The 27269-nt window shown below is 42.6% G+C and overlaps 2 protein-coding genes and 1 long non-coding RNA gene across 3 annotated transcripts in view; 1 reads left to right on the forward strand and 2 right to left on the reverse strand.

Moving 5' to 3' along the window:
- LOC131932791 (cysteine and tyrosine-rich protein 1) overlaps positions 1-797 on the reverse strand; it is a gene marked incomplete at its 3' end in the record, with an annotated part of 5531 nt that extends 4734 nt beyond the window's left edge. The window contains 1 exon segment of the mRNA XM_059289699.1: positions 603-797. Within this exon segment, the coding sequence (XP_059145682.1) occupies positions 603-604 (2 nt within the window).
- Positions 798-3241: 2444 nt separating this feature from the next.
- Positions 3242-3706, reverse strand: LOC131932790 (large ribosomal subunit protein eL32-like). Its single transcript, XM_059289698.1, has one exon. It carries the CDS (start codon positions 3665-3667, stop codon positions 3263-3265), a length of 405 nt encoding a protein of 134 aa, XP_059145681.1. The 5' UTR covers positions 3668-3706; the 3' UTR covers positions 3242-3262.
- Positions 3707-6652: 2946 nt separating this feature from the next.
- LOC131932789 (uncharacterized) lies at positions 6653-11635 on the forward strand. Its single transcript, XR_009384717.1, has 5 exons — positions 6653-6727; positions 7126-7186; positions 9624-9657; positions 10822-10957; positions 11504-11635. It is a non-coding gene; the product is annotated as an uncharacterized LOC131932789 (long non-coding RNA).
- Positions 11636-27269: the final 15634 nt, after the last annotated feature.

Here is a 27269-nt window from a genome sequence, read left to right on the forward strand (position 1 = left end):
ACATTCATACATACAGACATACATACATACATACATACATACATACATACATACATACATACATACATACATACATACATACATACATACATACATACATACATACATACATACATACATACATACATACATACATACATACATACATACATACATACATACATACATACATACATACATACATACATACATACATACATACATACATACATACATACATACATACATACATACATACATACATACATACATACATACATACATACATACATACATACATACATACATACATACATACATACATACATACATACATGCATACATACATACATACATACATACATAAATACATAAATACATACATACATACATACATACATACATACATACATACATACATACATACATACATACATACATACATACATACATACATACATAAATACATACATAAATACATACATAAATACATACATAAATATATACATACATACATACATACATACATACATACATACATACATACATACATACATACATACATACATACATACACACATACACATATACACACATACACACATACATACATAAATACTTACATACACACGTAGATTACTTGTGTCTGAAGTTGCTAAGATCACAAAGTAAACAACTTCCTCTTCTAGTGTGTGTGAGGTGTGGTTTAAGTCAGTGAGGGTATCACTGGCTCTAGCACATCTATTTTTAAATCTTACAGTTGCACAACTGACGTATGACTGGTTTACTGCTAGCACCAGTCTACACCACCACCACCACCACCACACACCAACACCACCACACACCAACACAACAGGCGCGTCAATCAGGTCGATCGATACACAGATCAATATTTTAATTCGGCAATCGGTGAATGGAATAACAAGTCGTGTAGGGGAGGGGGAGGTATAATTCGGCAAACGCTTGACACTGAGGTCGCGAGAATAATTGTCACGTGTTAATATGTTGCCTAAATTGATTATAATTGTTTTTAGATATAGATGGAATTATTGTAGTTTTATATTTATTGAGAAACGCATTATAGTTTTTATATTTACAGACTAAACAGATTATACTTTTTTATATATTGCTTTAATAGATTATATTTTTTACATATTGCGAAAGAGATTATAGATTTTTTGAAAATTATTTTAGATCACCTAAACAGATTTTATTTTAAAACGTGCCAAAGAGAGTTGCAATTGAGGTGTAAGACATCCGCCTAAATTTGACTAGTCGTGCATTCTGTGCTCACCTTGCGGACTGCTAAACATGTTTCACGCGCTCCAACTGTTCAAAAAATCATTCACATTTCTTGATGCATTTCTAAATGTAGCTTTAAAAAAATAATTTTTAGTTTATTTAGGGTGTACTACATCATCTTCCCAGTTACGTCCCTTGCAGAACGTTGGGAAAAGTTAAATGGGCACTTGCATGAATAGGACCTGCACGTATGCGACAATTGTCGGAATGTGAAACTACCTAAAACATGTGTATAGTATTTTGAGATTTAATTAATTAAGCTGTAGGCCTAGAATATATAATTATCTTTAAAGAGAAAATATAGAGGGCACATCCCTTTCCAAAAGAACATTGCTATATTATAGCACAGTGAAGTCGGCCAGTTCTAGCTTTGTCCAGTATCGCCTTACTTTGACCGTCAAAAGTCTAAAATGTTTCCCAGATTTCGGACATTGGCCAGCCAGTTCGCAAACTAGCTAGTGTTGACTAGCCAAGTCTAAATTAGTTAAAGTAAATGACAGAAACAATCAAATTATTTTACTGTACTAAACGTTCAAGCTTTATTATCATATATCACAAGAAGATGAACTCATTTAGAATTACGTAGTAGCTTGTTATGTTCACATTAGCATGTTAATTGGCAAATGCTGAACTGTTCGGCTTTTATAAATAAATAAATAAATTAATTAAAAAAAAAAATATATATATATATATATAGGCCTATATATATAGAGAGTCTATATATATATATATATATATATATATATATATATATATATATATATATATATATATATATATATATATATATATATATATATATATATATATATATATATATATATATATATATATACATATTGAGGGACATTTACCGTTTTCTTTACACAATCAGTTCAAGGCAAAACGTTGAAAAAATACATTTTATTCCTAGACTTCGTGTTAACAAATACTAGTTTACCCTTTTTAATCCCAACTATTACGAACACTATTCTGTCAGTCGCAGAGCTAGCGAACGCCCCGGGTTCGTTTTGAGATGGCTATTGACAGATGACAGCTACTAAAGAGTGTAAGACACACAAAAACAACTCAACGTGGGCACGTGAATAAATTTTCACTTTAATCTGTCAACAACCTTTTAATATGAGTACAGGATTAAAAAGTGACACTAGGTCTGTACAAAATAAAATAGAATCTAAGAGTACAAAATAAACCAAAACCCAACTTACAGTTGGTGAAAAATCACTCGGTTACAAATATCACAGATATGGCACTAGGAAATGTACACAGCTTATGGCGTCACACACATGGCACTCTCTCTCTCAAGATGTCTGATAGAAGGCTGCCCAGAGCCTACGCGTTCCTGGGAGGTCAAAGTCATAAGACTATTGGTTGGGAATTTACCAAAGTTTAAAATAACCAATTAAAATTTATTGGAAAAATTCATCACATGACGTGACGGAAAAATACTAGTGATTGTACCGCAACTCTCCCAAGGTCGATTACATAAACCAAAAACTAAATTATAAAAAAAATAAGACCTAAATAGGTCACAGAACTCTCTCAAATTAAAGTAAACAATGTCTGACGTGAAGCGATGACAGCTGCTATTAATACAGCATGGCTCTACTTTGTTGTCTGATGGTTTTTATATGAGGGAAAATGTTTTGCTGTTTGGTAATAAGAAATGTATTAAAAACGTTTCTGATTTAAACATCAAACCATTCAGCTAAGCTCGAAAATCCAGCATGCTGGTAAAGAAGTAAAGTTTGAAAAACATTAATTTGGGACTCATAATCACACGTTTCGAAATAAAATCAAGAGTCAGATAAAACATGCGATTCAGTTTGAAAAAGAAAAATAGGTAAGAATATTTTTTTTTAAATTTCTATAAAAGACTAGCGGCACTTAACCCTAGGGGCGTTCAATTATTTTCGGGTAGGAGAGCATATTTTTTTTTTTTTTAATATTTTATGTTTATTAATTTAACCAAGCTGCCAGTTTATTCATCCTCCTTTGAGCGAAGACGGGCATTTGGATTTGTCACTTTAATGGCTAGTTGCTGGGCACGCTCAACAATATCTTTACGCTTCTTACTTGAGACGTTGTGTGCAATTTCAGCAGAGAAAGTGCGGTTTTGCATCAACAATACTTCCAGCTCCCTAACATTATGAACCAAAATCTTGTTGAAGCCATCAGGACAGAGGTGCTTGCATTTCTTCCAGGTACCATAACCAATGTTTGGCATTTTATATTGACCCTTGAACCTCCTCCTTACTCTGTTGTCAATACCCTTGGGTTTACGCCAGTTTGCCTTGACTTTGCCATATCTGTCAGATTGGTGTCTAATAAATTTCTTATTCCTCTTCTTTACAATCTGAGTTTTGATGAGAGGTCTGATCGCCATTTTTGGTGACCTGTTTCAATAATCTAAACAAGAAAAAGGTAGGAGAGCATATATATAATATATAAAGCTCAGTTCTGTATGTAACGCATATGTTTGTCGTTGGTCTTGGATGGATTTAAGTGTTAGACAATTATCGTGCGCATTTGTCTAAATTTATGAGTTAAAAAAATTCTATTGAAAGTGTTGGGAAATAATTTTCATTTTTCAAATTATAGTAATAATTGTCGGCATGTTCATTAAACACAAGTTTTAAAAAAATATCATCTTTTACAAAAATTCTAATTATGTCTTTATTTAGTCCTATAGCACTTACTTCCCTTTGATAAATTAGGAAAACACAATTACTTCCCTTTATAAAACCATTTGTGGAAAAGAATTTACTTTTTAATTACTTTGTTTTGGTGTTGGGAAAAAAAATAATTACATAATTAGCGGGGATTGATCAAGTGCAAATGTTGTAGGTATTTTACGGATAAGCTTGGAGTATTAAAATTGTTCATTAAATTGAAACAGGCGCGTTCGTTTAAGTGAGTGCAAAAGACTATGAATAAGTTGGGGTACTATAGTCGTTCATTAAGCTAAAACAGGTGATTCCGCCCCGGGCGTTTATGTTCGCGTTAGTGTTTTCTTTATGTTTAGGTGGGTTTGCGTTAGTGGTTGCGTTTTGATTTGGTTCGTTTTTGTTCTTTCTTTTTTCGTTTTTGTTTGTGTTTTTTTTTTTGTTTGGGTTTGTATTTGTGTTTTTGGTTGGTATTGCGTTTGGATTTGGTTTGTTTTCGTTTGCTTTTTCGTTGTTGTTTTTTGTTGGTATTGGTGTTTGTGGTTGGGTTTGTTGTTAGGTTTTTGTTTTCGTTTGCTTTTTTGTTTGTTTTTTCTTTGTGTTTGTATTGGTGTTTGTGGTTGTGGTTGGGTTTGTTGTTAGGTTTTTGTTTTCTTTTGTCATTGTAATTGTGTTAGCGTTATGTTAGCGTTTTGTTGTTTTGGTTGGTTGTGGTTTGAGTGGGCAATGCCGGGTTTATGATGATTACTAAACACACAGGTAATGGTCTTTAACAGAAAGGTTTTTCACAGAAGCCAGAGCAGGGCCTGGCCGGGACGGCTAGTATATATATATATATATATATATATATATATATATATATATATATATATATATATATATATATATATATATATATATATATATATATATATATATATATATATATATATATATATTTATATATATGTGTGTGTGTGTGTGTGTGTATTCCTGTATATGTGTGTGTGTGTGTGTGTTTGCGTATGTATACATATAGCTGCTGCAAACACATTTAAAAGTTCTTTTTGAAGTACAGAACAGAACAGAAATCAGAACATACAAGAAACCATCATGCAGAACAAATACACACAAAAATGTACCAAACGCAACAATATTTTTTTAAAACGTATTTCTCTATGTTGTAAAATGTATTTTTCCACTTTCAATAATATTAAAAAGGTTTACGAGCGCGATCACAAGTAGGGCAAATAATAAAACTTTTAACAATTCCGTTCATATATTTAATTACTTCTTTCAAATTGTATTTTAAACAAAGCTATTTTCAAAACAATATTTAAAATAACTGTTTTCGGTTAATTTTACAACACTTTACTGTTTCTTTCAATTAATATATTACGAGTAAATAGGCTATGAGTTTCTACGATGAAGCACGTTTCTAGGGGCCCGTGTTTGTAGGGCCCCGAGTTTGTAGGGCCCCGTGTTTCTAGGGGGCCGTGTTTCTAGGGGCCCGTGTTTCTAGGGGCCCGTGTTTGTAGGGGCACGTGTTTGTAGGGGGCCGTGTTTGTAGGGGCCCGTGTTTCTAGGGGCCCATGTTTCTAGGGGGCCGTGTTTCTAGGGCCCCGTGTTTCTAGGGGGCCGTGTTTCTAGGGGCCCGTGTTTCTAGGGGCCCATGTTTCTAAGGGCCCGTGTTTGTAGGGGCCCGTGTTTGTAGGGGGCCGTGTTTGTAGGGGCCCGTGTTTCTAGGGGCCCATGTTTCTAGGGGGCCGTGTTTCTAGGGGCCCATGTTTGTAGGGCCCGTGTTTCTAGGGGGCCGTGTTTCTAGGGGGCCGTGTTTGTAGGGGCCCATGTTTCTAGGGGCCCGTGTTTCTAGGGGGCCGTGTTTCTAGGGGACCGTGTTTCTAGGGGCCCATGTTTCTAGGGGCCCGTGTTTCTAGGGGCCCATGTTTCTAGGGGCCCGTGTTTCTAGGGGCCCATGTTTCTAGGGGGCCGTGTTTCTAGGCGCCCGTGTTTGTAGGGCCCCATGTTTCTAGGGGCCCGTGTTTCTAGGGGCCCATGTTTCTAGGGGGCCGTGTTTCTAGGGGCCCGTGTTTGTAGGGCCCCGTGTTTCTAGGGGCCCGTGTTTGTAGGGCCCGTGTTTCTAGGGGCCCGTGTTTGTAGGGGCCCGTGTTTCTAGGGGGGCGTGTTTCTAGGGGCCCGTGTTTCTAGGGGCCCGAGTTTGTAGGGGCCCGTGTTTGTAGGGGCCCGTGTTTGTAGGGGCCCGTGTTTGTAGGGGCCCGTGTTTGTAGGGGCCCGTGTTTCTAGGGGCCCGTGTTTGTAGGGGCCCGTGTTTGTAGGGGCCCGTGTTTGTAGGGGCCCGTGTTTCTAGGGGCCCGTGTTTCTAGGGGCCCGTGTTTGTAGGGCCCCGTGTTTCTAGGGGCCCGTATACTTTGTCCACCTCGGTTAAATGGTTGTTACGTAATCTGTCTGTAAATATTTATGTGAACCCCTAAAATTTCGCTACTGCCCCCCCCCCCCCCCCCCCTTTTGGGCTCCCTTAATCCGTCAGTGTTTGTAGGTGCGTGTGTCTGTGTGTGTGTTTGTATGTGTGTATTAGCTCATTCATTAATTATGGGATATCAATATAGGCTAATCTAAAGATCAGTCTGCAATTAGGACAGTAATAATTTTTTAGGAAAATTCTTCTTGCAATAAACCTTGAAGCGTGAATTGTCGGGTGCCCAATGATTCTATCTGACCCTGTAACAAACTTGATTACTCGCTTAACTTAATGTGCTGATCAAAGTACCGTTTGATTTGAAGTAAGTGTTTATGCTTTTTAACTTTGAATTTATACTTTAAGTGGAGCAAATTTGTGAATGTCTTTTGAAAGACATCTAATACATCCTTAAATTGCAAAATTTTTAAAAATTTATTGAAGAAATTTTTAAAAAGTGTACAAGACAATTTTATTTGTGAAAACTTTGATTTATGTACTTGTGAAAACTTTGATTTGTGTACTTGTGAAAACTTTGATTTGTGTACTTGTGAAAACTTTGATTTTTGTACATGTGAAAACTTTGATTTGTGTACATGTGAAAACTTTAATTTGTGTACTTGTGAATCGAGTCCATTGTATTAGTGGCGGCTTGTGTTAACCTGGAACCAGACCGTCATAGCTACATCGAGGGTCTAAACTTTTAGTTTTTCTATTTGAAAGGTTTAAAGGATGGATTGTTCCAGAGTGTTAGCCGTGTTTCTCTTATTTATCTTACCTCAAGGTCAGTGCTGAAATATTTTTTATTAGCTCAGGTGGGCGGAGCTTTAGCCCAGGTGGGCGGAGCTTTAGCCCAGGTGGGCGGAGCTTTAGCCCAGATGGGTGGAGCTTTAGCCCAGGTGGGCGGAGCTTTAGCCCAGGTGGGCGGAGCTTTAGCCCAGGTGGGTTGAGCTTTAGTACCGGGATGGGAGTACGCCCTTATAAGATTATTTACTAATTAACTCATGTTCAAATATGGAGTGTGATCCACAACGTCACCAATTACGTAATCCATTATCTCACCCATAACGTCACCCATAATGTCACCCATAATGTCATAAACTAAATTTCCTGAGCGCTAATAATCAGGGGCGGAACTACAATGCCGCCAGACCCCGCAATGCGGGGAGGGGGGGTGCACGACATTTAGGGGCCCTCATCTTGACCATAATAATTAATTTTTATATAGTTAAAAAAATAATTTTCTTGCATTTTTGACTTGATGGTTGTTTTGTAAAAAGATTACCGTAGCTTCGGTTGAATTATCTTTATTCTATAGACACCACCCCACGCTCTTATATATTCTTTTTCCCTTTGTTTTTAAACCACTGTGAAAGCCGAGTCCTCTTTCTCCTACAATCAAACTTATCAAAGATAAGCAAGCGTTCAAACCACTTCCATGACTTATTTCCCTTTTTAATTAGAAAAAATAGGGGTGCTCACAAGCTCCTTTTAATCGATTTGTACTAAAGAAATTAAAAAGCAATTGCCTCTGTTAATTATTTTTTTTATAAAGTAGGCCCCTACTTACTAAAGAATTACATTGTATAAAACGGAAATGTATTTAAAATTAACTAGGCATGCTGCCCAGCTTTGCTTAGGCTTTCGAAAACATTGAGAATTTGAATGCTTAATTAATTCGCCCGAGGGTCGGTCTACGACCTCAGGAGTTATGAAGAGGTTCCTCCGTGGACATTTTTTTTCGATTTATAGCTCATATAAGGCGCCGGTCAGTCGAGGTCAGTTTTGACCCCATCATCGTAGACTTTTCGGCCGACCGGCCCCCGTGTTCTGTCGCCCCAAGGCAAGATCCTGCCAAATTTGAAGCGCCTGCGGCGCCGGGAAGTGCCCTATCGGGCACCCGACAACTTTGCTTTATATATTATATAGAGATTAGCAAATTGCATAGATAAACAAAGATTTCAATAAAGTAATTAAGGCCTGAAATACTTTAGTATAGAAATGTATTATTTGAATAGATGAATCTAGAATATCTAAATCTAGAATCCAAATAAATAAAATAAATTTTATGAGTTTAGGCCGGAAAAATTGTATTGTATACATTTCATAGTGTACTTAGATCTAAATCAAATTTGAATGAAATAGTTCATTTCTTTTTATTCTAAACACGGCAGATGACGTCATTAGTTAATGTATAGGCAATAGTGACGTCACAGTTTTATGCGTTCTTTTTCAAATCTATTAATGCTTTTCCGGTTGCATAAATAATACTGTTTCTCTACATTCGAATACGCCTTTAATTTTTATTTTTCTTCTTTAAATAAAATTGTGGTTATACGTTTAAAACATCTAACATATTATTTTCAACAAAAGTCCGTATAAAGTTCTCCATATATCGCTGCCGTTTCTGACGTGATGTCCGGCGAAAATATTTTGCGGACAGACAGAGAGAGAGAGAGAGAGAGAGAGAGAGAGAGAGAGAGAGAGAGAGGAGAGAGAGAGAGAGAGAGAGAGAGAGAGAAGTGCGCACATGGGGAATTATATATTAGGATGATATAAAAAAAACAACAACATAAAAATAAACATAACACGAGACACCATTACTTATACACAGCTTTTATGTTTTATATTCTTTTGACCGTCTAAAGTTTAAGAGGTCTTATAGCAGAGATAAAATAAAACTGAATTTCACAAAACACACTAATGCACCTACACACATGACATGATGTTGTAATTTGTATTAATCTAAAAAAAAACATTTTTTTTTCAAAACCCGAAAAGGCCAGCAATGAGTATCCTATATAAATAAATAAATAAATAAATAAATAAATAAATATATATATATATATATATATATATATACATATATATATATATATATATATATATATATATATATATATATATACAAACATATATAGGCTTTTATATATATATATATATATATATATATATATATATATATATATATATATATATATATATGGGGGGGCTAAAAAAAATTGCGGGGTGGCTTTTTTTCTAGTTCCGCCAGTGCTAATAAACTTTATTTTGATTGTGTTAGCGTTTGTGATGGTGTTTGATATTGTGTTTGTGATTGGGTTTGGGTTTGGGATTGGGATTTTTATTCTGATTGTGATTCTGATGGTGTTTGAGTTTGTGTTTGTGATTGTGATTGTGACTGTGTTTGTCTGGTTCTAAAGGGCTTCTTCTCTACACAGGTTACACGGCTATTGATACGACAACAGATGCTAGGTAGGTGACATGTAACATGTGACATCTATGTAACCGGCGTGTGACATGTATGTAACAGGCGTGTGACATGTATGTAACCTGTGTGTGACAAGTATGTAACAGGCGTGTGACATGTATGTAACCGGCGTGTGACATGTATGTAACCGGCGTGTGACATGTATGTAACCGGCGTGTGACATGTTTGTAACCGGTGTGTGACATGTTTGTAACCGGTGTGTGACATGTATGTAACCTGTAGATAGTGCGGTGTGACAGGCAGGTTAATATTAGTGATAACATTGTCAGCCCAGCGATAACTAATTATTATAAAGTGTAACCCACTCACAGATGTGTGACAGTGATGTGTGACTGTGATGTGTGACAGTGATGTGTCACTGTGATGTGTGACAGTGATGTGTGATAGTGATGTGTGACTGTGATGTGTGACAGTGATGTGTGACAGTGATGTGTGAATGTGATGTGTGACAGTGATGTGTGACAGTGATGTGTGACAGTGATGTGTGACAGTGATGTGTGACAGTGATGTGTGACAATGATGTGTCACTGTGATGTGTGACAGTGATGTGTGACAGTGATGTGTGACAGTGATGTGTGACAGTGATGTGTGACAGTGATGTGTTACAGTGATGTGTGACAATGATGTGTGATAGTGATGTGTGACAGTGATGTGTGACAGTGATGTGTGACAGTGATGTGTGACAGTGATGTGTGACAGTGATGTGTGACATTGATGTGTGACAGTGATGTGTGACAGTGATGTGTGACAGTGATGTGTGACAGTGATGTGTGACAGTGATGTGTGACAGTGATGTGTGACAGTGATGTGTGACTGTGATGTGTGACTGTGATGTGTGGTTGTGATGTGTGACAGTGATGTGTGACAATGATGTGTGGTTGTGATGTGTGACTGTGATGTGTGACAGTGATGTGTGACTGTGATGTGTGACAGTGATGTGTGACAGTGATGTGTGACTGTGATGTGTGACTGTGATGTGTGGTTGTGATGTGTGACAGTGATATGTGACAATGATGAATGACTGTGATGTGTGACAGTGATGTGTGACAGTGATGTGTGACAGTGATGTGTGACAGTGATGTGTGACAGTGATGTGTGACAGTGATGTGTGACAGTGATGTGTGACAGTGACTAATCTTTGCCCCCAGCTCTATCACAGTGGGTGCTGCTGTAGGGGGCAGTACAGGCGGCATCGTTGTTCTGGCCATCATCTGTTTGTGTCTGTGTTGCCACCATGAGAAGAAAAACCAAGTGCAGGTCATCACGACAGTCTCACGCTACTAGGTCAGTGGTCAGTGTTAGGTCAGTCTCGCTACTAGGTCAGTGGTGAGTTTAAGGTCAGTCTCGCTACTAGGTCAGTGGTGAGTTTAAGGTCAGTCTCGCTACTAGGTCAGTGGTGAGTTTAAGGTCAGTCTCGCTACTAGGTCAGTGGTGAGTTTAAGGTCAGTCTCGCTACTAGGTCAGTGGTGAGTTTAAGGTCAGTCTCGCTACTAGGTCAGTGGTCAGTTTAAGGTCAGTCTCGCTACTAGGTCAGTGGTCAGTTTAAGGTCAGTCTCGCTACTAGGTCAGTGGTCAGTTTAAGGTCAGTCTCGCTACTAGGTCAGTGGTCAGTTTAAGGTCAGTCACGCTACTAGGTCAGTGGTCAGTTTAAGGTCAGTCACGCTACTAGGTCAGTGGTCAGTTTAAGGTCAGTCTCGCTACTAGGTCAGTGGTGAGTGTTAGGTCAGTCTCGCTACTAGGTCAGAAGTATTTGGACCGTAATGTTCATTAGTTAAATGACCATTAATCTAATTAACGCAGTCTTTAATTGATTATAACTTAACGCCGCAGAAGTGAGTGAGGTCAGAGCGTTCGTCGCCTTCAAAAACAGATGGCTGGATGTCAAACAACATCAGAACATCAGACAACATCGGACAACATCAGACAACATCAGACAACATCAGACAACATCAGACAACATCAGACAACATTAGCAGATCAAAACATCAGCACATCAGCCCTGAAACCACTTTTCTAAATTAGCAATTGTGTGCTCTACTGCTTGACCAAGAAATCCCAATTTAATATTGTACGTCATTGTAAATATAAATAAATAAATAAATAAATATATATATATATATATATATATATATATATATATATATATATATATATATATATATATATATATATATATATATATATATATATATATATACATATATATACATATATATATATATGTTCAACAGTCATCAGTTACTTACACACATTTCATATATCTGTACTGTTTGCTTTCTGGAAGCTGAAATGCCCTAAATATGTCCATAAAATGTCCTAAATATGTCCTTAATCTGTCAAGTATTAAAATTTATTTATTTTTATTGTGTTCTTGTGTATGTGTTCATTCAAATATTTTAAAAGCTGTGGTGATTGAGGAAGCTGAAGGGTGTTTTTGCAAATTTTGTTTGAAGCAACTCTCACATGTTCTAGACCGCTAAAGTCTCGAGTTCAAATCCAGGTTGAAGTCCGTAGGGAGTCACTGAGTTCACCCAGCTTTAATGGGTACCTGACTCACTGACGGGTATCTAACTCACGTTATTGAAAGTAAAGGCGGCATTAAACAGATAAAGTAGTAGGCCTAGTGATTAGCCTAGTGATTAGCCTAGTGATTAGCCTAGTGATTAGCCTAGTGATTACCCTAGTGATTACCCTAGTGATTAGCTTAGTGATTAGCCTAGTGATTAGCTTAGTGATTAGCCTAGTGATTAGCCTAGTGATTAGCCTAGTGATTAGCCTAGTGATTAGCCTAGTGATTAGCCTAGTGATTAGCCTAGTGATTAGACTAGTGATTAGCCTAGTGATTAGCCTAGTGATTAGCCTAGTGATTAGCCTAGTGATTAGCCTAGTGATTAGCCTAGTGATTAGGCTGTAACCTAAAATATAATTGTCAGTGTTTGTCTGCAGGATTTAATATTTATTTTTATTGCTTAAATAAGTATTACTAGACAGATGAAGTATATTCTAATCAGTGGCGTAGCTAGGATTTTCGGGCCCCTATGCAAAAATTATCAGTGGGCCCCTTTGTCAACCGTTAGGCTACAATGGAGTTAACGAAGAAATCAACTGCTACTTTTGATGGAGGATTTTAAAGTAATCAAATATAGTAGTGTGATTTAAGGCGGGGGGGGGGGGGCAGAGGTGTGGTCCGCATTGATGATAACATTTAGGCGTGACTCCATGATAAAAAATTGTAGAATATACAGTAAAAACTAAGTTGTATCCAGCTAAAATAATAAAAGATTAGTGAGAGAGGGGTGACACACTACTGAAAATGCAAAATTGTTGGGGACGATGGGGTGATACCTTTAGTAAACGCGTAGGGTAACACCCGACTTTGTGACGCCACTAACCAAACACATTCAAAAATTGCTCAAGATTTATTTAGATCTGTTTTTTATGGTTTTAATTGTGTAAATTGATTGATAAGTTCATTGAGATCTACTTTAGCTGCTTCTGTATGCTTGATCCTTGGGATGGCCAAGCTACTGACCCAATGTGCATATCTAGGATTTGTTTCATAATAAATAACATCATTATATTCATAATGAGCAAATATTGATATTTAAAAATTCCATCATTGACATCAAAGTCCCGTTCCCGATCACTGTGGAATGTTAGAGAATGTTTAAACTAACTAGCGTACTCGTCCGCGTTGCTACGATCTAGTCCCACATACCATAGTAATAAAACAATTTGTAAGGGTTTCATCAGCGTGTTACCAATTGCGTATTTTTAGTATATTGCGTATTGCGTATATTTTCACTGTTGAATCAAGTAGTACCCCTGACACTGCAGGACGCCACTGTTGTAGTTTGATTGTTGAATCAAGTAGTACACCTGACACTGCAGGACGCCCAATCAACGGATCTCGTGCACACTGGGAGCTGCTGGGTAACTTGGGGCACCCATACGTTACTACTGTTGATGCGCAGGAGGACACCCGTTCATCAATTAAGTAATCGACTTTAGTATTCCAAGGTATCTCTAGTGTATGGCGCTCATTAAAACGAATATAGGCGCCGAAGGGCTCATGTGGGAGCACGACCGACGGGTGCCGGCTTATGCATCTGTGCGGTTTGACCGCTGAATCAAGTAGTAACGCCGACCCGCTGCTCCGGACACCCAATAAACGGGCCTAAGGTGCAAAAATAGCCGCTGGGGAACTATGGATGGCAAACTGCACCGCCTTACTGATGGGGCGTCGCCCTCAGAAATCAAATAAAAATTTACTTGCAGAAACCTTCCCAAAAGTCGGAGTTTTTTTCAGGCACCTTTTCAGGAAAATTGTCTGGGGAAAAACACCTCATTAGGACTATCCAAAGTTTCTTGGCGATTTGATGAAAACCAAAAACTTATAGTCTTAGTAGCGCCATATTGATTAAAGATTAATTAGATCAATAAATGAAATGTCATTAAGGTAAAGAAAAATATATACAAATTTTGGACTCAGCTGGTTGTGAAAACACTGACCATGGTAATGTTTTTTTTAAATAGCTCAATTATTTGCCTGGATGTTTAGTGAGATAGAAATTCGTGGAGGGCAGACAGTTGGGAGAAAGGTTCAGATCTGCGGTGTGGGGTAGGGAATTTCCCAGTTAGTTGAGGTTTGTAGCAATGGATGTAAATTTAGGGATGCTGAACTCACAAAAGAGTCAAAGTTCAAGTTTATTTATAGGCTAATTCTCTTAATGGCTTGCATGACCATGCGGCAAAGCCTTTAGTGATTTTATTACGGATGGGCCCTGTTCGACCCCCCCCCCCCCCACACACACACTGAATCACGCTACTTGTAAAGTAAGAAATGACTGGAGGCCTTTTTGGGACTTTTAATTATTTATATAATAGAAAATAAACTGGATTTTCATTTTCTTTTTTAATTTATTTATATAAAACAAATATTAAAATTCCAATGTAAAAGTTTTAATTAATTTTAAAAGGGAAAAGGGCACCTAAATGCCTTGGGCCCCTATGCCTTGCTTACGCTAGCTTTACGGTAGCTACGCCACTGATTCTAATTGCAATAATAATGTCTTATTTCTTTGACTAAGGCTAATAAAGCGGTTGTGTGGTAAACATTAAAAGTCAGCATCTCAAGCCAGTGACCCATAAGGCTTACTTTACCGAACTTTACCGAACTTTACCGAACTTTACCGACCTTTACCGAACTTTACCGAGCTCAAGTTTTAAAAAAAAACGATTAGTCAAAGAAATTGAAAAATTAAAAATAAATTGTTAGACATATCCATGCAGTATATTAGTCGTCTGAACACACAGAGGTGTCAACATTTGGTACAGCCCGGACACACAGAGGTGTCAACATTTGGTACAGCCCGGACACACAGAGGTGTCAACATTTGGTACAGCCTGAACACACAGAGGTGTCAACATTTGGTACAGCCCGGACACAGAGGTGTCAACATTTGGTACAGCCCGGACACACAGAGGTGTCAACATTTGGTACAGCCTGAACACAGAGGTGTCAACATTTGGTACAGCCTGAACACACAGAGGTGTCAACATTTGGTACAGCCCGGACACACAGAGGTGTCAACATTTGGTACAGCCCGGACACACAGAGGTGTCAACATTTAGTACAGCCCGGACACACAGAGGTGTCAACATTTGGTACAGCCCGGACACACAGAGGTGTCAACATTTGGTACAGCCCGGACACACAGAGGTGTCAACATTTGGTACAGCCTGAACACAGAGGTGTCAACATTTGGTACAGCCTGAACACAGAGGTGTCAACATTTGGTACAGCCTGAACACACAGAGGTGTCAACATTTGGTACAGCCCGGACACACAGAGGTGTCAACATTTGGTACAGCCCGGACACACAGAGGTGTCAACATTTGGTACAGCCCGGACACACAGAGGTGTCAACATTTGGTACAGCCCGGACACACAGAGGTGTCAACATTTGGTACAGCCCGGACACACAGAGGTGTCAACATTTGGTACAGCCTGAACACAGAGGTGTCAACATTTGGTACAGCCCGGACACACAGAGGTGTCAACATTTGGTACAGCCTGAACACAGAGGTGTCAACATTTGGTACAGCCCGGACACACAGAGGTGTCAACATTTGGTACAGCCAGGACACACAGAGGTGTCAACATTTGGTACAGCTCAGCTGACACAGATGACGCTAAAATATTTATTGAATTTGAAAACGTTGAAATGTTTAGCATGACACTCAAGTCGGGCGACACAGTCAATAGCTGTAAATAATGTGTCACATCAGACGTGTGTACAGGTTTTCGAGTTAAGGGTTCAGGGTCAGGCGCCGATAAGTGTTTTAAAGCAAATATTTTCAGTGGCAGCATTGGTACTGTCGAATTCACAAATTATAAATTACTGAAAAGTAGAAAATAAAACAACTAAATAGTGGCGTATGATACGCCGCTGGTCGGCTCGTATTTAAAATCTCCTAAATAGGAGATCTACTGCCTGACCCTGGATCTAGCCCACCAACACTCTACTCCACCTACTGCCTGATCTAGCCCATCAACACTCTACTCCACCTACTGCCTCACCCTTGATCTAGCCCACCAACACTCTACTCCACCTACTTCCTGATCTAGCCCACCAGCACTCCACTCCACCTACTGCCTGATCTAGCCACCAACACTCTACTCCACCTACTGCCTGATCTAGCCCACCAACACTCTACTCCACCTACTGCCTGATCTAGCCCACCAACACTCTACTCCACCTACTGCCTGATCTAGCCCATCAACACTCTACTCCACCTACTGCCTCACCCTTGATCTAGCCCACCAACACTCTACTCCACCTACTTCCTGATCTAGGCCACCAACACTCTACTCCACCTACTTCCTGATCTAGCCCACCAACACTCTACTCCACCTACTGCCTGATCTAGCCCACAAACACTCTACTCCACCTACCACCTGATCTAGCCCACCAACACTCTACTCCACCTACTTCCTGATCCAGCCCACCAACACTCTACTCCACCTACTGCCTGATCTAGCCCACCAACATTGCACGGCCCTTCTCGACACCCCCCCCCCACCACCACCCCCTCCACTATCAGCTTACAACCCCAGATAAAATAATTAGATCTAATGTCCAGCTTGTTTTACAAGTCAATTTCTGAGGAATATTTTGAGTTGGAACATAAAACCCAATACACCAGGAACTAGACATTGATCCAATCTAATCCAAAACCTGACACCAAATAAAAAAAAAATCCCTTGTCGTTTTCCTGGGGAGAGATTTCCCGGGGAATCCATTGTTTGTTTCATCCGGTCATCCAGAGCGTGACGTAACCCGTCGACCCCCACCTCCTCCCCTCAAATAGACACACACACAGACAGACAAACATGAAAAAACTTTGAAATACAAGCTTGTCTGATGTACACACAAATAAGACCATTAGCTTAGTCAACCATGTCGAAATGGTAACTGCAAAGAAATAGCAACAAGAATTAAATAGAATTTAGATTATAATACGTGACCAAATATTGTCAAAAATATTGTCAAAAATATTGTCAAAAATATTGTCAAAAATATTGTCAAAAATATTGTCAAAAATATTGTCAAAAATATTGTCAAAAATAATGTCAAAAATATTGTCAAAAATATTGTCAAAAATATTGTCAAAAATATTGTCAAAAATATTGTCAAAAATATTGTCAAAAATATTGTCAAAAATATTGTCAAAAATATTGTCAAAAATAATGTCAAAAATATTGTCAAAAATATTGTCAAAAATATTGTCAAAAATATTGTCAAAAATATTGTCAAAAATATTGTCAAAAATATTGTCAAAAATAATGTCAAAAATATTGTCAAAAATATTGTCAAAAATATTGTCAAAAATATTGTCAAAAATACTTTCAAAAATATTGTCAAAATATTGTCAAAAATATTGTCAAAAATATTGTCAAAAATATTGTCAAAAATATTGTGCAACACAGCTGACATCAGAGCCCACCAATACCTGACATTAGTCTGTCACGAAGGTCAATAAATCTTCTTGTCTACCGCCCTACCGTCATGAGATTCTAACCAAAATTCTTAACCTTAAGCCAAACCAAATCTAAATCAAAACTTAACCTCTATCTAAACGTAGACCCACATTGAAGCTAAAATCAAATCCTACAATTGAAACTAAAACGTGCAAGCGAAACGTGTGGCACGGTGACAGGTTACAGGAGAGAAAATATCAAAGGACAAGTGTGTGGGCAGTAGATACTAGACAGGTGTGTGGGCAGTAGACACTAGACAGGTGTGTGGGCAGTAGATACTAGACAGGTGTGTGGGCAGTAGACACTAGACAGGTGTGTGGGTAGTAGACACTAGACAGGTGTGTGGGCAGTAGATACTAGACAGGTGTGTGGGCAGTAGACACTAGACAGGTGTGTGGGCAGTAGACACTAGACAGATGTGTGGGTGTGGGCAGTAGACATTGGACAGGTGTGTGGGCAGTAGACACTAGACAGGTGTGTGGACAGTAGACACCGGACAGGTGTGTGGGCAGTAGACACTAGACAGGTGTGTGGGTGTGGGCAGTAGACACTAGACAGATGTGTGGGCAGTAGACACTAGACAGATGTGTGGGCAGTAGACACTAGACAGGTGTGTGGGCAGTAGACACTAGACAGGTGTGTGGGCAGTAGACACTAGACAGGTGTGTGGGCAGTAGACAATAGACAGGTGTGTGGGCAGTAGACACTAGACAGATGTGTGGGCAGTAGACACTAGACAGATGTGTGTGGGCAGTAGACACTAGACAGGTGTGTGGGCAGTAGACACTAGACAGGTGTGTGGGCAGTAGACACTAGACAGGTGTGTGGGCAGTAGACACTAGACAGGTGTGTGGGCAGTAGACACTAGACAGGTGTGTGGACAGTAGACACTAGACAGGTGTGTGGGCAGTAGACCCTAGACAGGTGTGTGGGTGTGGGCAGTAGACACTAGACAGGTGTGTGGGTGTGGGCAGTAGACACTAGACAGGTGTGTGGGCAGTAGACAGGTGTGTGGGCAGTAGACACTAGACAGGTGTGTGGGCAGTAGACACTAGACAGGTGTGTGGGCAGTAGACACTAGACAGGTGTGTGGGCAGTAGACACTAGACAGGTGTGTGGACAGTAGACACTAGACAGGTGTGTGGGTGTGGGCAGTAGACCCTAGACAGGTGTGTGGGTGTGGGCAGTAGACCCTAGACAGGTGTGTGGGTGTGGGCAGTAGACACTAGACAGGTGTGTGGGTGTGGACAGTAGACACTAGACAGGTGTGTGGGCAGTAGACACTAGACAGGTGTGTGGGCAGTAGACACTAGACAGGTGTGTGGGCAGTAGACACTAGACAGGTGTGTGGACAGTAGACACTAGACAGATGTGTGTGGGCAGTAGACACTAGACAGGTGTGTGGGCAGTAGACACTAGACAGGTGTGTGGACAGTAGACACTAGACAGGTGTGTGGGCAGTAGACCCTAGACAGGTGTGTGGGTGTGGGCAGTAGACACTAGACAGGTGTGTGGGTGTGGGCAGTAGACACTAGACAGGTGTGTGTGGGCAGTAGACACTAGACAGGTGTGTGGGCAGTAGACACTAGACAGATGTGTGGGTGTGGGCAGTAGACACTAGACAGGTGTGTGGGCAGTAGACACTAGACAGATGTGTGGGTGTGGGCAGTAGACACTAGACAGATGTGTGGGCAGTAGACACTAGACAGATGTGTGGGTGTGGGCAGTAGACACTAGACAGATGTGTGGGCAGTAGACACTAGACAGGTGTGTGGGCAGTAGACACTAGACAGGTGTGTGTGGGCAGTAGACACTAGACAGATGTGTGGGTGTGGGCAGTAGACACTAGACAGATGTGTGGGCAGTAGACACTAGACAGATGTGTGGGTGTGGGCAGTAGACACTAGACAGATGTGTGGGCAGTAGACACTAGACAGGTGTGTGGGCAGTAGACACTAGACAGATGTGTGGGTGTGGCCAGTAGACACTAGACAGATGTGTGGGCAGTAGACACTAGACAGATGTGTGGGTGTGGGCAGTAGACACTAGACAGGTGTGTGGGCAGTAGACACTAGACAGGTGTGTGGGCAGTAGACACTAGACAGGTGTGTGTGGGCAGTAGACACTAGACAGATGTGTGGGCAGTAGACACTAGACAGATGTGTGGGCAGTAGAAACTAGACAGGTGTGTGTGGGCAGTAGACACTAGACAGATGTGTGGGCAGTAGACACTAGACAGGTGTGTGTGGGCAGTAGACACTAGACAGATGTGTGGGCAGTAGACACTAGACAGATGTGTGGGCAGTAGACACTAGACAGGTGTGTGGGCAGTAGACACTAGACAGGTGTGTGTGGGCAGTAGACACTAGACAGATGTGTGGGCAGTAGACACTAGACAGGTGTGTGGGCAGTAGACACTAGACAGGTGTGTGTGGGCAGTAGACACTAGACAGATGTGTGGGCAGTAGACACTAGACAGATGTGTGGGTGTGGGCAGTAGACACTAGACAGATGTGTTGGCAGTAGACACTAGACAGATGTGTGGGTGTGGGCAGTAGACACTAGACAGGTGTGTGGGCAGTAGACACTAGACAGGTGTGTGTGGGCAGTAGACACTAGACAGATGTGTGGGCAGTAGACACTAGACAGGTGTGTGGGCAGTAGACACTAGACAGATGTGTGGGCAGTAGACACTAGACAGATGTGTGGGCAGTAGACACTAGACAGGTGTGTGGGCAGTAGACACTAGACAGGTGTGTGGGCAGTAGACACTAGACAGGTGTGTGGGCAGTAGACACTAGACAGGTGTGTGGGCAGTAGACACTAGACAGGTGTGTGGGCAGTAGACACTAGACAGGTGTGTGGGTGTGGGCAGTAGACACTAGACAGATGTGTGGGCAGTAGACACTAGACAGGTGTGTGTGGGCAGTAGACACTAGACAGATGTGTGGGCAGTAGACACTAGACAGGTGTGTGGGCAGTAGACACTAGACAGGTGTGTGGGCAGTAGACACTAGACAGGTGTGTGGGCAGTAGACACTAGACAGATGTGTGGGCAGTAGACACTAGACAGATGTGTGGGCAGTAGACACTAGACAGATGTGTGGGTGTGGGCAGTAGACACTAGACAGATGTGTGGGCAGTAGACACTAGACAGATGTGTGGGTGTGGGCAGTAGACACTAGACAGATGTGTGGGCAGTAGACACTAGACAGGTGTGTGGGCAGTAGACACTAGACAGGTGTGTGGGCAGTAGACACTAGACAGATGTGTGGGCAGTAGACACTAGACAGATGTGTGGGCAGTAGACACTAGACAGGTGTGTGGGCAGTAGACACTAGACAGGTGTGTGTGGGCAGTAGACACTAGACAGGTGTGTGTGGGCAGTAGACACTAGACAGGTGTGTGGGCAGTAGACACTAGACAGATGTGTGTGGGCAGTAGACACTAGACAGGTGTGTGTGGGCAGTAGACACTAGACAGATGTGTGGGCAGTAGACACTAGACAGGTGTGTGTGGGCAGTAGACACTAGACAGGTGTGTGGGCAGTAGACACTAGACAGGTGTGTGGGCAGTAGACACTAGACAGATGTGTGGGCAGTAGACACTAGACAGGTGTGTGGGCAGTAGACACTAGACATGTGTGTGTGGGCAGTAGACACTAGACAGGTGTGTGGGCAGTAGACACTAGACAGGTGTGTGGGCAGTAGACACTAGACAGGTGTGTGGGCAGTAGACACTAGACAGATGTGTGGGTGTGGGCAGTAGACACTAGACAGGTGTGTGGGCAGTAGACACTAGACAGATGTGTGGGCAGTAGACACTAGACAGATGTGTGGGTGGGGGCAGTAGACACTAGACAGGTGTGTGGGCAGTAGACACTAGACAGATGTGTGGGCAGTAGACACTAGACAGATGTGTGGGTGGGGGCAGTAGACACTAGACAGGTGTGTGGGCAGTAGACACTAGACAGGTGTGTGGGCAGTAGACACTAGACAGATGTGTGGGCAGTAGACACTAGACAGATGTGTGGGTGGGGGCAGTAGACACTAGACAGATGTGTGGGCAGTAGACACTAGACAGATGTGTGGGTGTGGGCAGTAGACACTAGACAGATGTGTGGGCAGTAGACACTAGACAGATGTGTGGGCAGTAGACACTAGACAGATGTGTGGGTGTGGCCAGTAGACACTAGACAGATGTGTGGGCAGTAGACACTAGACAGATGTGTGGGTGTGGGCAGTAGACACTAGACAGATGTGTGGGCAGTAGACACTAGACAGATGTGTGGGCAGTAGACACTAGACAGATGTGTGGGCAGTAGACACTAGACAGATGTGTGGGTGTGGGCAGTAGACACTAGACAGATGTGTGGGCAGTAGACACTAGACAGATGTGTGGGCAGTAGACACTAGACAGGTGTGTGGGCAGTAGACACTAGACAGATGTGTGGGCAGTAGACACTAGACAGGTGTGTGGGCAGTAGACACTAGACAGATGTGTGGGCAGTAGACACTAGACAGATGTGTGGGCAGTAGACACTAGACAGATGTGTGGGCAGTAGACACTAGACAGGTGTGTGGGCAGTAGACACTAGACAGATGTGTGGGTGTGGGCAGTAGACACTAGACAGATGTGTGGGCAGTAGACACTAGACAGATGTGTGGGTGTGGGCAGTAGACACTAGACAGATGTGTGGGCAGTAGACACTAGACAGGTGTGTGGGCAGTAGACACTAGACAGGTGTGTGTGGGCAGTAGACACTAGACAGATGTGTGGGTGTGGGCAGTAGACACTAGACAGATGTGTGGGCAGTAGACACTAGACAGATGTGTGGGTGTGGGCAGTAGACACTAGACAGATGTGTGGGCAGTAGACACTAGACAGGTGTGTGGGCAGTAGACACTAGACAGATGTGTGGGTGTGGCCAGTAGACACTAGACAGATGTGTGGGCAGTAGACACTAGACAGATGTGTGGGTGTAGGCAGTAGACACTAGACAGGTGTGTGGGCAGTAGACACTAGACAGGTGTGTGGGCAGTAGACACTAGACAGGTGTGTGTGGGCAGTAGACACTAGACAGATGTGTGGGCAGTAGACACTAGACAGATGTGTGGGCAGTAGAAACTAGACAGGTGTGTGTGGGCAGTAGACACTAGACAGATGTGTGGGCAGTAGACACTAGACAGGTGTGTGTGGGCAGTAGACACTAGACAGATGTGTGGGCAGTAGACACTAGACAGATGTGTGGGCAGTAGACACTAGACAGGTGTGTGGGCAGTAGACACTAGACAGGTGTGTGTGGGCAGTAGACACTAGACAGATGTGTGGGCAGTAGACACTAGACAGGTGTGTGGGCAGTAGACACTAGACAGATGTGTGGGCAGTAGACACTAGACAGATGTGTGGGCAGTAGACACTAGACAGATGTGTGGGTGTGGGCAGTAGACACTAGACAGATGTGTTGGCAGTAGACACTAGACAGATGTGTGGGTGTGGGCAGTAGACACTAGACAGGTGTGTGGGCAGTAGACACTAGACAGGTGTGTGTGGGCAGTAGACACTAGACAGATGTGTGGGCAGTAGACACTAGACAGGTGTGTGGGCAGTAGACACTAGACAGGTGTGTGGGCAGTAGACACTAGACAGGTGTGTGGGCAGTAGACACTAGACAGGTGTGTGGGCAGTAGACACTAGACAGGTGTGTGGGTGTGGGCAGTAGACACTAGACAGATGTGTGGGCAGTAGACACTAGACAGGTGTGTGTGGGCAGTAGACACTAGACAGATGTGTGGGCAGTAGACACTAGACAGGTGTGTGGGCAGTAGACACTAGACAGGTGTGTGGGCAGTAGACACTAGACAGGTGTGTGGGCAGTAGACACTAGACAGATGTGTGGGCAGTAGACACTAGACAGATGTGTGGGCAGTAGACACTAGACAGATGTGTGGGTGTGGGCAGTAGACACTAGACAGATGTGTGGGCAGTAGACACTAGACAGATGTGTGGGTGTGGGCAGTAGACACTAGACAGATGTGTGGGCAGTAGACACTAGACAGGTGTGTGGGCAGTAGACACTAGACAGGTGTGTGGGCAGTAGACACTAGACAGATGTGTGGGCAGTAGACACTAGACAGATGTGTGGGCAGTAGACACTAGACAGGTGTGTGGGCAGTAGACACTAGACAGGTGTGTGTGGGCAGTAGACACTAGACAGGTGTGTGTGGGCAGTAGACACTAGACAGGTGTGTGGGCAGTAGACACTAGACAGATGTGTGTGGGCAGTAGACACTAGACAGGTGTGTGTGGGCAGTAGACACTAGACAGATGTGTGGGCAGTAGACACTAGACAGGTGTGTGTGGGCAGTAGACACTAGACAGGTGTGTGGGCAGTAGACACTAGACAGGTGTGTGGGCAGTAGACACTAGACAGATGTGTGGGCAGTAGACACTAGACAGGTGTGTGGGCAGTAGACACTAGACATGTGTGTGTGGGCAGTAGACACTAGACAGGTGTGTGGGCAGTAGACACTAGACAGGTGTGTGGGCAGTAGACACTAGACAGGTGTGTGGGCAGTAGACACTAGACAGATGTGTGGGTGTGGGCAGTAGACACTAGACAGGTGTGTGGGCAGTAGACACTAGACAAATGTGTGGGCAGTAGACACTAGACAGATGTGTGGGTGGGGGCAGTAGACACTAGACAGGTGTGTGGGCAGTAGACACTAGACAGATGTGTGGGCAGTAGACACTAGACAGATGTGTGGGTGGGGGCAGTAGACACTAGACAGGTGTGTGGGCAGTAGACACTAGACAGGTGTGTGGGCAGTAGACACTAGACAGATGTGTGGGCAGTAGACACTAGACAGATGTGTGGGTGGGGGCAGTAGACACTAGACAGATGTGTGGGCAGTAGACACTAGACAGATGTGTGGGTGTGGGCAGTAGACACTAGACAGATGTGTGGGCAGTAGACACTAGACAGATGTGTGGGCAGTAGACACTAGACAGATGTGTGGGTGTGGCCAGTAGACACTAGACAGATGTGTGGGCAGTAGACACTAGACAGATGTGTGGGTGTGGGCAGTAGACACTAGACAGATGTGTGGGCAGTAGACACTAGACAGATGTGTGGGCAGTAGACACTAGACAGATGTGTGGGCAGTAGACACTAGACAGATGTGTGGGTGTGGGCAGTAGACACTAGACAGATGTGTGGGCAGTAGACACTAGACAGATGTGTGGGCAGTAGACACTAGACAGGTGTGTGGGCAGTAGACACTAGACAGATGTGTGGGCAGTAGACACTAGACAGGTGTGTGGGCAGTAGACACTAGACAGATGTGTGGGCAGTAGACACTAGACAGATGTGTGGGCAGTAGACACTAGACAGATGTGTGGGCAGTAGACACTAGACAGATGTGTGGGCAGTAGACACTAGACAGATGTGTGGGCAGTAGACACTAGACAGATGTGTGGGCAGTAGACACTAGACAGATGTGTGGGCAGTAGACACTAGACAGATGTGTGGGCAGTAGACACTAGACAGATGTGTGGGCAGTAGACACTAGACAGATGTGTGGGCAGTAGACACTAGACAGATGTGTGGGCAGTAGACACTAGACAGATGTGTGGGTGTGGGCAGTAGACACTAGACAGGTGTGTGGGCAGTAGACACTAGACAGGTGTGTGGGCAGTAGACACTAGACAGATGTGTGGGCAGTAGACACTAGACAGATGTGTGGGCAGTAGACACTAGACAGATGTGTGGGCAGTAGACACTAGACAGATGTGTGGGCAGTAGACACTAGACAGATGTGTGTGGGCAGTAGACACTAGACAGATGTGTGGGTGTGGCCAGTAGACACTAGACAGATGTGTGGGCAGTAGACACTAGACAGATGTGTGGGTGTGGGCAGTAGACACTAGACAGGTGTGTGGGCAGTAGACACTAGACAGGTGTGTGTGGGCAGTAGACACTAGACAGATGTGTGGGCAGTAGACACTAGACAGGTGTGTGGGCAGTAGACACTAGACAGGTGTGTGGGCAGTAGACACTAGACAGGTGTGTGGGCAGTAGACACTAGACAGATGTGTGGGCAGTAGACACTAGACAGATGTGTGGGCAGTAGACACTAGACAGATGTGTGGGCAGTAGACACTAGACAGATGTGTGGGCAGTAGACACTAGACAGATGTGTGTGGGCAGTAGACACTAGACAGATGTGTGGGTGTGGCCAGTAGACACTAGACAGATGTGTGGGCAGTAGACACTAGACAGATGTGTGGGTGTGGGCAGTAGACACTAGACAGGTGTGTGGGCAGTAGACACTAGACAGGTGTGTGTGGGCAGTAGACACTAGACAGGTGTTTGGGCATCAGACCGGCATGCCCAAATGTTCTTTTGATCAGAAGAGACATTATTCCCCACCCCTAGGTCAGTCACATGACTTGGCAAAGTTGACTGCCGTGCCTGCCTATGAGACCCGGATATTTCTGGAGCCAAACAAAAAACTCTCTTGTCCATTGTCTGGGGAGAAACTTCCCAGGAAATCTCTTGTTTAATGTCTGTAAGGTCTACCTGTGTATGACAGTGGCCGCCCACAACTATTCTTGTCTGCCCTCACTTGTATGACCCCCACCCCACCCTTAGATTAGTGTAACTTCCACCCGAACCATTGTCTGCCCTTTACTTGTATATTTGTATGACCCCCCACCATTAGATCTGGCTGACCCCACACCACTGAACATTGGAAGAATAAACCTACCAATTCAAAATGGTTTCCACGTGTGTACCTTGACGACAGCCAATCAAATGTGAGCACCACTCCCACCGCATCAGTCTGGACCAACCACAGGTCATTTCAAACTTTCATTTGGGACAGGTAGGTCATTTCAAACTTTAATTTGGGACAGGTAGGTCATTTCAAACTTTAATTTGGGACAGGTAGGTCATTTCAAACTTTAATTTGGGACAGGTAGGTCATTTCAAACTTTAATTTGGGACAGGTAGGTCATTTCAAACTTTAATTTGGGACAGGTAGGTCATTTCAAACTTTAATTTGGGACAGGTAGGTCATTTGAAACTTTAATTTGGGACAGGTAGGTCATTTCAAACTTTAATTTGGGACAGGTAGGTCATTTGAAACTTTAATTTGGGACAGGTAGGTCATTTCAAACTTTAATTTGGGACAGGTAGGTCATTTGAAACTTTAATTTGGGACAGGTAGGTCATTTCAAACTTTAATTTGGGACAGGTAGGTCATTTGAAACTTTAATTTGGGACAGGTAGGTCATTTCAAACTTTAATTTGGGACAGGTAGGTCATTTGAAACTTTAATTTGGGACAGGTAGGTCATTTCAAACTTTAATTTGGGACAGGTAGGTCATTTCAAACTTTAATTTGGGACAGGTAGGTCATTTCAAACTTTAATTTGGGACAGGTAGGTCATTTCAAACTTTAATTTGGGACAGGTAGGTCATTTGAAACTTTAATTTGGGACAGGTAGGTCATTTGAAACTTCAATTTGGGACAGGTAGGTCATTTGAAAC

Source organism: Physella acuta, unplaced genomic scaffold, assembly GCF_028476545.2.
Source record: "Physella acuta isolate Inbredline_101_S28 unplaced genomic scaffold, ASM2847654v3 ptg002282l, whole genome shotgun sequence".
Lineage (NCBI taxonomy): Eukaryota > Metazoa > Mollusca > Gastropoda > Physidae > Physella > Physella acuta.